At 46.1% G+C, this 11,113-nt stretch overlaps 1 protein-coding gene across 1 annotated transcript; it reads right to left on the bottom strand.

Moving 5' to 3' along the window:
- Positions 1-396: 396 nt before the first annotated feature.
- Positions 397-5,936, bottom strand: S1PR4 (sphingosine-1-phosphate receptor 4). Its single transcript, XM_054980938.1, has 2 exons — positions 5,874-5,936; positions 397-3,475 (listed from the first exon to the last, which is right to left on the bottom strand). Exon 2 carries the CDS (start codon positions 3,130-3,132, stop codon positions 1,861-1,863), a length of 1,272 nt encoding a protein of 423 aa, XP_054836913.1. The 5' UTR covers positions 3,133-3,475; positions 5,874-5,936; the 3' UTR covers positions 397-1,860.
- Positions 5,937-11,113: the final 5,177 nt, after the last annotated feature.

The following is an 11,113-nucleotide window of genomic DNA, read 5'->3' as shown; positions in this document are numbered from 1 at the left end:
CCGCTCGGTGGCGCGGAGGGCCATCTCAACTCCCCTCTGTGTGGAGATCAGGGGGCGGGGCCACCAGCCATGTGACCATTTTCAAGCGGTTCCGGAACTCCGTTCTACCACGTTCCAGCTGAAAAAAAGCCCTGCTTAGTGCTCTCAACAAAACAGATTTTAAAATAATCAGAACAGCTGAGGATCGCTTCTACTTTGGAAACAAAATCAAGGAACTCTAACTCTGGGAACTGGGTGAAAACTTGGTGGAGGAAAATGAAGGCAGGATTGCTAGCTATCAAGAGCTGCCAGCTTCGTTGAGGTGAGATGCTATTATAGGTTTGGTGTCCTGAGGATGAAAGAGAGAACGTACCCTGGAGACGTTTTGTAAAATTTGCTTTATTTACAAGCATACAAATAGAACATACTGGGGGCAAATGGGCACTCCTTCAGCTGGCAGCACATCGACTGATGCAATGTCCAGTCCAGAGAGAACAGTCTCTGCTCCAGTTCCGGAGTATTGTTTGTCTCTCATGCCAGAAGAACTGCCACATGGTGTCTATCTGCGCACGTAGAATGCCCATCCAGGAAAATCTTCAGTATTGTGTTTTTTTTAAAGTAGCATGCTTTGATTAAGTATTATTAGGTGAAACCACTCAGTAATCGAGTGGTTAAGCTTAGCAATGATATCTGTGTAAATTTCTCTCTTTCTTACAGAGCACGCTAAGCAAGTATTCCAGCAGTGATGCAGGAACTGTTCCTGTTTTAGCCGACCACTTACTGGCATGGGTCTGTAAGCCTTCCCCCCCCCCCCTTGCAGAGGAGGTAATACAATATAGGACGTATTAGAACGTTATCATATCCTATTTTTTGAAAAATGGTTCAGTGGTTTGGTTCAGGCATCACACATGGCCCTGGTTTAACTACAGTCAGTTTTTGAAACCATAATTCAGCTTGCAGGTGATCGTTGAGGTCCTGGGCAGATGCTGGTTTCATCACCTTTGCTGTTTCACCCACCTCAACAGAGACCCTGCTTTGTACAAGGGCAGTGGCAGCAAGCCAGTTGGGACTGAGTGCAAATTTGCATGTTGTGCAAAGCTAGTTAAGATTAATTAACTGACTTCAAACCATGATTTCAGTTTCTTGCTAGATGTATCCTACCTAGACATAGTGGAGTGGCCCCCATTGGACAGTTCTAGTAACCTTGATTTTGTGAGCTGTCTGAATCAAGTTTATGGCTCAAAGCAGACACTGTGCTAAGCCCTGTTTGACTGCTAATTATCGTTTAAAAACCCAACCCATGATTTGAGGTGTCATACGGTCAGGCAAGTCATTATTAAGAGCTGCTTTCATTTCCCATCTCTTCAGCTATCCAGAGACCTCAATGGCTGTCACAGCAGCTTGTTAGTTTGCACATCACACCAAACCCTAGTTAGTGCAAACCATGGTTTACATACCCACTTCATCTGTGATTCTGATTAGTCAGCCAAGCACAACTCATAGATGTCTGTCAATCTGGAGATCTCACTAAACCTTAGTTAAAGATTCCTGCGCCTGTTTTGGCATGGCATCTATATCTGGCTTCCATACTAGTTAAACTGGAATATCCTGTTGTTCAGGATTGTATATATTACATTTCAAAAATTATGGAATAAATGAAAGCAACACATAAGCAAGTCCAAGGAACATGCCACAAGAATGGAAATGGCCCTACTATTGGTTAACTTTCCTAGTTTTCTTCTGAATTAATCATATGTTGGAACACACATGCTAATATAACTCTAGGCTAAATTGTGGCTTTTGCTTCTCACGTGCAGGAAGAATCAAGATTCTAGTTCACAGTGTCCACCACATTTTTATCCCACCCTTCCTCGAAGGACTTCAGAACAGTGCATGTGAGTTTCCTCTAGCCAGTTGCCACCCTGATATGTCATCTGGTGCCACGGAGCTCATTGCACTGGAATTACTGGAAAGAGGCTCTCTAGCCCTCTTCATGTTGAGTGCCTTGGAGTTTCGGAAACTCTCTTGTGCTTTCAATGAGCTTTCTGTGCCTGTGGAAGAGCCTGATGGGATGTCGGTGACAGCAAGGCATTCTCCAGTGCCAACTTGCTTGCAGCAGCAGCAGAGTAAGTCTATGACTGCTCTCTTCACTTCCTGGCTTCTGAAGGAGTAGATGATGGGATTGATGAATGAGTTGGCCACCGCCAGGGTCAAGACCCAGCCCAAGCCTTTGTGGAGCTTCCAGCTCCCAGTTCCGGAAAAGATGTCCATCAGTAGGAGGACAAAGAGGGGGATCCAGCAAAAAAGAAACGCAAAAAGGATAATCAGCACTGTTGTTAGCAGCCGTAGCGACCTCTTGCGGCCATACCTAGACGTTGCTTGCCTGGCGCTTCTTAGGACCTGACGGTAGATGGAAGCGTACAATACCACTATGCCGAACAAGATGATGATGAACATGACTACTGAGAAGAGAATGTAATTTTTGGCATAGAGGGGCAGCAGTGTGGAACAGTTGGGCAAATCACAAAGACAGTTCCAGCCCAATAAAGGGAGCAAGCCAATGATGATGGCTAGGACCCAGCAGGAGAATAAGAGACCTCTTAGACGTGCCTTCTTGGTGGCCTCATTCTCGGCAATGGGCTTCACCATGGCACTGTACCGCTCAATGGCCGTCACTAACAGACTGAAGGTAGAGGCTGCCAAGGCAACAAAGAGGATCCCCTCCCGAAGGAACCACATGGTGGGAGACAGACGGAAGGTCCTGCTCCCTGACAGGCAGAGGTTGACAACATAGGCCACGCCTGTCAGGAGGTCACTGAGAGTGATGCTAGCAATGCATGAGTAGACCCACCGGCGGGCTCGCAGCTTTCGAGCAATGGCCATGAGTACCAGCAGATTCTCCATGATAATGAGGCAGCTGGCCGCTATGAAGACCACCTTGAGAGTGCCCATGTTGTCTTCTTGGGGCCGCCGGTCATCCATCCTTCCTGTGAGATTGTAATGGTGCAGGATGAGGTTGCGGTTATCTGCGGCAGCAAAGTGAAGGCAGAGCTCTGTGCCACGGACCATACCAAGATGGGCTTCCAGGAGGTCAGAAGGAAGAGTTGAGGGAGGGGAGGACGAGGATGCCAAGGTAAGTCCCAGGTCCGACATCTTCCCTGAAAACTAAATTGTCTGAGGGATCAGGATGGAAACAGATTATTCCTGGACGAAGAAGGGAAGTTTGAGTAAAAGCAAAGAAGGTGTCTCAGCCTCTGACAGAAGGAATCTGGCACCAACCACTGTTTGTGTTATAGCGGTGGATGCGGAATGGAATCCAAGCCTACTGGAGATGAAGCAATAGTTGTGGTGATGATGAGATGGTGTAAGGACCAGAGGTTAATTGATGTGCACCTGGAGGATGAGACCCAGCAGTGTGAACACCAGGATTCCTTGCACCAGTCACAACACCACCAAAGGAAGGAGGCTCAAAGTTCCCCTGCAGCAGCGCATGGTTCTGCAAGAGAGTAAAGAAAAAGGGTAAACAAGGGAGGTTCTCAAAGTGATAAGAGGTCACTGGAGGACACCGTTTCCTGTTGTTCAAGATTTCCTCTGGGTAGCGACACCTACCAATGCCTGTTTTTTTTAGAGAAGGTGGCAGAATTTCATAGGAAGTGCAGCTGGTTTACTGTTCTGAATCAGCTCCAAATCAGTGCATGAGGAGGGCTGGAAGAAGATTTGCACTTTAGATCAAGGACAAGGGTGGTCGGCAGGGCTTTTTTTCTGGGAAAAGAGGTGGTGGACCTCAGTGGGCTGCCCTCGGAGAAAATGGTCACATGGTTGGTGGCCCCGCCCCCTGAACAGAGGGGAGTTTAGACTGCCCTCCGCGCCGCTGAGCGGTGCGGAGGGCAATCTCACCTCCCCTCTGTCTGGAGATCAGGGGGCGGGGCCACCAGCCATGTGACCATTTTCAAGAGGTTCCGGAACTCCGTTCCCCTGCGTTCCAGCTGAAAAAAAGCCCTGGAGGTATTTTCTGCAAAATTACAAACAAGTACCAGGCTGTGTCAAATCTTATCTTTCATATGTCCAACACATTTTGAGATCTGATTCGTTTCGAAATGTATTTGAGCATGTTCCAACTGCTTTGGTAGCTTCAGACCTGGATATTTAAAGGACCATCTGCTCACAGATAGTCCTGCCAGGACACTGGATTTCTCTCTGGATTTTAGCTGTTTGCAGCCTGTTGCTTACTTATTGCTGCTGTTTCAAAATGTATTTTAAAATGTGTTGAAGTTTTTAGTAGGTTAATTTTTAAAAATAGATTTATTTTATTTGCTATGAATATCTTGGTACAAAGGCGGTATTAAAATATGCTAAATAAAATAGGAATAAATATTGGGGCTGGATCCCAAGGAAGATTTCCACGTGAACAGCCCTTGCGCAGGAAGACATGCTAAAATTATTCCTCACTGTGTGCTTGCACCAAGTGAAAGTGATGTATCTTTTTCCACAAGTGCAAAACTTAGTGCCAAGTATTTAGTTTAGTTTCTAGATTTAGTTTCATTTTATAAGCAAATTAAATCATGTGATTCATCTGTCGTAAATTCCGTTGCTCCAAATGCACATTGTTATTTTGTTAAAATGATAGGAAAGTGCTATATGTTGCTGCAACTGTTGTGCGAGTGCTTGCACAAACAAAACTGCAGTAATTTTCCTCTCACACATCTTTGGATCTAACACATTACCTTAAGCATACCCCCCACCCCAGGGAACATTTAAAACTTACTATTCCTATGTGCACATAGAAACTAATTGTGTTCCTGTTTTGGCACAAAATATAGAGCATTTCATCAAATAATACAGTTGGGTAGGATTTCCACAGCCCCAAGACCATCTAGATCAACCCCCTGCTCCAAAGACAGGGCTGTAAGCTGCGATACAGTCCAAAGTGAGTCCAAAACTGCCCCTTCACTGGCAGTTTTCAAGAAGAGGCTGGATGAATATTTGTCAGGGATGCTTTAGGCTCATCCTGCATTGGGCAGGGGGTTGGACTAGAAGGTCTGTATGGCCCCTTCCAACTCTGTGATTCTGTGATTCAAAGCACAGTCACATGTGCTTTGGCAGAAACCAGCTTTTGAGAAGATTGTCACCTTCTCTGAAACAGGCGTGGTGTCCTTCAACACTCCTCACTCCCCCAGAGGTAACTAGCAACACATCCTCAGTTTAATTCATCCCAAACACTCCACATACTTTCTCTGGGTAGTGTAGTTCTTCCACTGGGGGATTATGGCACGTAACCTCACTGTGAACACCCCCGTTTCTCAATGTTTCAGGCGGGAGGTTTAAGAAAAAGCAGCAAACTGCGTGCCACAGGAGAAAAGGGGAGGGGGTGCAGACAAGGAGTTTGCATGTAGAAGAGGCACTTTTGGCTGGTGCAGTTTCCCCCTTCCTTGCGGGACAAGCTGTGCCTATTGAACCTCCAGAGATGTGGCTGCAGCTTGTCCTTCTAGAGCCTTCCTTTCCAAACTGCTCTGGCATCCCTCTGAGGCTTATTGGGGATTCCCCAGTAACGGCAGTCAAGGCCCTCTGACTGCAAGATAGCTGCTCATTTCCCCCTGCATGGCGTGGCTTGGGGGTGGGAGGTTAGGGGGCACTCTTAAGGCAGTCCCCTGCAGGACTATGTGCAAGTTGGATGTACCTTAGAGTACAACCCACAATCCTTTGTAAAGTTCTGGGATTCTGCAAAAGGCTGAGGTTAAAGTCTGTAGAAGATGTGAAATGAGGAATAATGGAGACTGAGAGTAAAGAAAAAAGTCTCCGGGTGGGGGGGCAGGCAGAGGGATGTATCTGAGAACAGATAGTTGGAGCTGCAAGAAAAAGCGCTGGATCCTCCCCTTCATCCCACCTTGACTCACCTGCTCAGACCGAGCCACTTCTCTTCGCCAAACAGGGCTCTCTTGGAATGGCCAAGCGCCCAGACTACTGCCTGGTTTCAGCAGTGGCATTTCCCCTACCTAGCCGAAAAAAGGAAAAAGCCGTTGCCACACACAGTGAGCTGTGAAACCACATTTCACAGGATGGACCCCACCCAAACGGGTAAGAGGAGGTGGAGGGGGGAGGAAATGGCCAGCATCACTGGCAACAACAGCCAAAAGCCTTCAGAGGAGGGGGGCCCCCTGGCCTCCTCTTCCCCCAGATCCCTGTGTGTTCCTCCACAGAGTGGGCAAGGCAAGACCCTCTCCCCAACTTGAAGGGTTTTAGAAATTATTTCACAATACACAGCGGCTCAAGTGATACATTATCTGGTTTTGAAAACGAAGGAAGAAGTTGGAGCACAGATGTGAGGCCAGAGATTCTCCCACATTTCTCTCAAGTGATGAACATGTCTCTAACATTTGCATTGGCCAGGGGCAATTCTTACTTTTCCCCTTCATTGTTGGGGGCGGGGGCGGGGGGATCATTCCAAATGAAAAAGTCTGCGGTTGTCTCCACATGATAACCATCCTCCCGCTGCCGAAGGATCCATCCAGCTGCAAGCAGAACTGCTGTTGGGGTTTCCATCGGCTGCTTGGCATGGTCGTAAATAACCAGCAGAGCCTGTCCCAAAGGGACACTCTGCAATTGTTCCATTGAAACCCTTAATTTCCTTTTTTTACATTGTTCCACAGATGCTGCTTCTCCTTTATGATTGACTAATTACTTCCTAATTTTTGCTTAATTCGTTACTTCCTGTTCTCTAGTTCACTTGCCCTTGTTCCTGAACAGGTCGTTAATCTGTCTACCTGTGGTCAGGGAAGGCTTAAATGACTGCTTTTCTCTTTTCAGCAAAACCCATTGTTCATTAATTTTTCTGTGATTTTAGCCATTGTGCAGTGATGATCCTAAAATGAAAAAATAATCAAGGAAAGTAGTAGTTCCATGCTTCTCAAGCCATCTCAAAACTGCGGCAGTCTGGCTCCAGGCCTCATCTGGTGCCCCATATAGCTGCTAGTTTAGAGACTCTGCAGTTTTACTGAATAATATTCAAGCCGTGTCATTGTCCTGAGCCACAGAGGATCCAAGCCAGTTGTTCCATGTTGTGTTTTTGTTATGGCTCAAAGGAACTGCTCTGTTGTTCTGGGAGCGCATGATTTACAGTGAAATCCTAAGTAGAGCTACTCCCGGCTTAGCCCATTGCAGCTATATGGGGCACCAGCTGAGGCCTGGAGCCAGACGGCCACAGTTCCACTTTTCATGTGGAAATAGTAAGTGCTACAGGAAGGTGGAGCCACTGGACTGGAGTAACTCTGCTTAGGATTTCAGTGTTCGTCACCTAGAAAGCAACAGAGGTCTAAAGCTATTGCCAGCATCCCCCAATACAGAGTGCTTGGTGTTGCCATCCTTAGGGCCAAGCTATACAAACATAGCCCAAATAAAGCAGAGCCCAAACGGGCTCAGAACACCACCACTGGAGGAAGAAGTAGTCTCACTTCCCCTCCCCCACCATTTTCCCATGTGGACACAGCACGGGAGGGAGGTTAGCGGGTCAGTTTTCCTGCTAGGAGGCAGTACTGAAGAGACATCCTTGCAATATTAGCTCATTTAGCAACACACACAGGGCCAAGCTACAAGTGACGAATGACACTTGAACGGCAAGTGTATTTCTCCCTGTTCACTTGCCCTCCACTCAGTCCACTTGCCGTTCAAGTGTCATTTGTCACTTGTAGCTTGGCCCACAGTGAGCAAGCAGGGAAGAGGCAGAATGCTAGTATTTAAGGCTACGTTGCTCTGAACATATTCTGAACATTGTGTGGTGCAGCCCTCGGGAGATCACTGAATATGAGAATGTAAATGCTTTTAAGTCTATTAAGCTGCTTCTGAGCTTTTCTCATGATTGCGACTTCCACCAGGTCCAACATGTCACAATCCCGTTATCATTACCTCATTCATTTGTCATGCCACAGCACATGGTGTTTTACAGGGGAACTTCTGCAATGCAGTTCAGAGCATGTTGATGTTTTTCATTGGGCCTGGCGGGCAGGTAAGCCTGCACGGGATTGTAGCCTTGGTACACGTTGCAAAATATATTGATTACACAATTAATGTCTCCCATGAGCCCGAAGAGCCACCGCAGAGATATTTGGCCACAAAGCTCTTTTGGACAGTCACATACGTTCAGCTTAACCTACCTTGCAGGGTGGTTATGAAGATAAAATAAGGGAGTGCCATGTACAACCCCCCCCCCACAAGTGCCTTGCAAGAAGGGCAGGCTAAAATGCAAAAAGAAAACTGCTCCTGTGTTTTGCTTCTCCTTGATGGACTTATTTTAAATCAGCAGAGGAAATTTCTTGAGAAGCATCCTGTTTAAAGTATGACGTCCATGCAATCCAATGAGAGCAACTCTAAGCAATTCTACTCAAAAGAAAGCCCCGTGTATCCAAGTGTACTTACTTCCAAGAAAGTTTCCTTAGGATTGCAGCCTGTGTGCATTGCTTGGGATCAACCAGGAATAAGACTCTCAAGCGACTGTCCACGTTTCTGCTTGGATCTTTTTAAGTTCGTTGCACCTTACAGCAAATTATTACAAAGCATTGCTGATAAAATATTTTAAACTATTAGACATTTGAAATTTTAATAGCGTGTTTCTCACGCAGTCCATCCAAAGGCCTGTTCCTTCACTTAAAAGAATGGTTTGTATCCTAGCACTCTGCTCAGTTTAGTGGAACGGCAGGATACAGGCCAAGATCTCTTTGTAGATGGGATCAAGTGTGTAAAGTAGAACAAACTTTAGAATGCATTGGCAATTTCCCTTCTGTTATATTCTCTCTCTATAAATTTATTCTGGGGGCATATGAATCCTGAAAAACTAATCCAAATTGTAAAATCATGGGGCGTTACTAGTGTAACTTTTGAGTGACTCTGCCTTCCTGTAGCATTTACACTTTCCACATGCAAAGTGTCCCCCTTTCTTGGAACCAATGAATATTATGACAAAAAAGCAAACATTCTCCACTTTATGGCACTGCTTCATGCAGAGGTGCAAGAGGCAACCTCTTTGCAGAAAGTCATCTGTATCAGAAAACGACTAAGGCTAGACCCATGCCTAAACGACCCACTTTCCCAGCAGAGGCTGATTCAATGGACGGAGGAAATGCCAGAGCACTGAATCATGCAGAGGCATTGCAAGTAGCCTCTTCTTTGAGTTGGTGTTTTGGGGCTTACAGGAACCTTCAGTTAGTCAGTGAGTGTGCATTAGGGTTACCAACCTCCAGGTGAGTACTGGAGATCTCCCAGAATTTTAACTGATCTTCAGTCTACAGTGATCAGTTCCCCTGAAGAAAATAGCTGCGTTGAAGGGTGAACTCTATGGCATTATGCCCTGCTAAGGCCCCTCTCCTCCCCAAAACGTCTCCAGGCTTCACCCCCAAATCTTCAGGAATTTCCCAACCTGGAGGCAGTAAACCTAACGCATATCTTGTGGCAAACAGATGCCATAGACAGAATTTCCAGGGACAAACAAGCTCCCTTCACTTGACAAAGTTACATCCTTCCCAAACCCATTTTTTCTGTTGTTCTTTAAAAATTCTCTTAGGGATTCCAGGCGCAGACTACGGTGCCCATGGAAATTATTCCTACAACTTCCAGGTCCCACCATCAGCTTATGCCCATGTTGCAAACTTCCTTCTCTGGATCAACAAAGCTTTGGGGAGAGGGCAGAAGGGAGAGGATCTTCAGATTAATCACAGCTTCCTGCTTACCTGCCAGATCGTTGGTTACAGTGCGGTTTGTAGGCCAGGAAGGGTGGAGACGCATGAGACCGAAGAGCGAAAACATGGTGCCTTCTTCACTTGATGCCTGAACCAGGCTTCCCTCCAGCTTTGCAAGTTGCACAACGGTTGCCAATTCTATCAGTGGTCTCTAAGTCAGCAATCAGTCTTGGTCCTACCCCATGCTATTAAATGTAACTATTTTTATGACTGAAGTGTACATTCATTCATCTTGCATCTGACGAAGAGAGCTGTAGTTCTCGAAAACTTATGCTACAAATAAGTTGGTTAGCCTTAAAGGTGCTACTGGACTCTTTACTATCTTTCATCTTGGTTTTTAAACCTCAGAAACATTTTAAAAGCAGCAAAAGAACTGCTCCGGGTAAGATAGGGGTGAGGGAGAGGAGAGGTGTTTTGTGGGATCACAGCTGCTGGGAAACTAGCCTCCCCGATGGCTGAGCTTTGCAGCAGTCTTCAGGGAAAGCAGGGGGGCATGTGGGGGTTTACCAAGGATTGGGTGTCCCCTCCAAGAAGCCCTCCAATTGTGGGTTGGAAAATATGGGAGGGAAGCCCTTGGGATGTGATGCCAAAGAGTCCACCAGAGCTTCAGAGTCCAGAGAGCAGCTATTATTCTGGAATACCTCCAGGTGGGGACCTGGAGGTTGGCAACGCTACCGGCAGCCTTCTGCTCCCAACAGTTCTGGAACAGTCAATGGGGTTCTCGGCTGCCACCATTCTTTACAGTAGGGGAATCGCAAACAGGGTAGGCCTGGAGCATTCCTTGCCCCTCACCCTTCCAAGCAATGCCCCTTCCTCTACTGGTGGGGCATTGCCAGGCATAAGACCGAGTGCCAGGTAAGGACCCAGGCAAAATTAAAAAACTGGTTTCTTAAACAAAAAGATGGTCATAATCAAAGAGGTGGCGGACAACAATTATAAGGTGTCAGAAGAAATCTGCTACATTTAAAGAGAACTTATATAAGATGTTTCATAGATGGTATCTAACACCAGATAGATTGGCTAAAATGTTTAAAAATATGTCAAATAAGTGCTGGAAATGTAAAAAATGTACAGGGACATTCTTTCATATGTGGTGGTCCTGTAAAGAGGTGCATAGATACTGGATAATGGCACATAAACTAATACAAACTATTCTGCAGATATCAATTCCCCTCAAACCAGAAACTTTTTTTATTAAATTGTATGCCGGATATGAGCAAGGAGCAAAGACATCCGACTCTTCATATAGTAACGGCGGTTAGAATTTTATTAGTGACTTACTGGAAACAACAAAGAATTCCACAACAAGAAGAGTTAATAGGGAAAGTAATGGAAACTGCGGAAATGGACAAATTAACTTCGCTAATGAAAGGGCAAATGGAAGGAGACTGTTCCGCACCGTGGGATCC

The sequence above is a fragment of the Eublepharis macularius genome, chromosome 5 (genome assembly GCF_028583425.1).
Source record: "Eublepharis macularius isolate TG4126 chromosome 5, MPM_Emac_v1.0, whole genome shotgun sequence".
Classification (NCBI taxonomy): Eukaryota; Metazoa; Chordata; class Lepidosauria; order Squamata; family Eublepharidae; genus Eublepharis; species Eublepharis macularius.
Note: the sequence above shows the minus strand (reverse complement) of the source record. Positions and strands in the feature narration are given on the sequence as shown.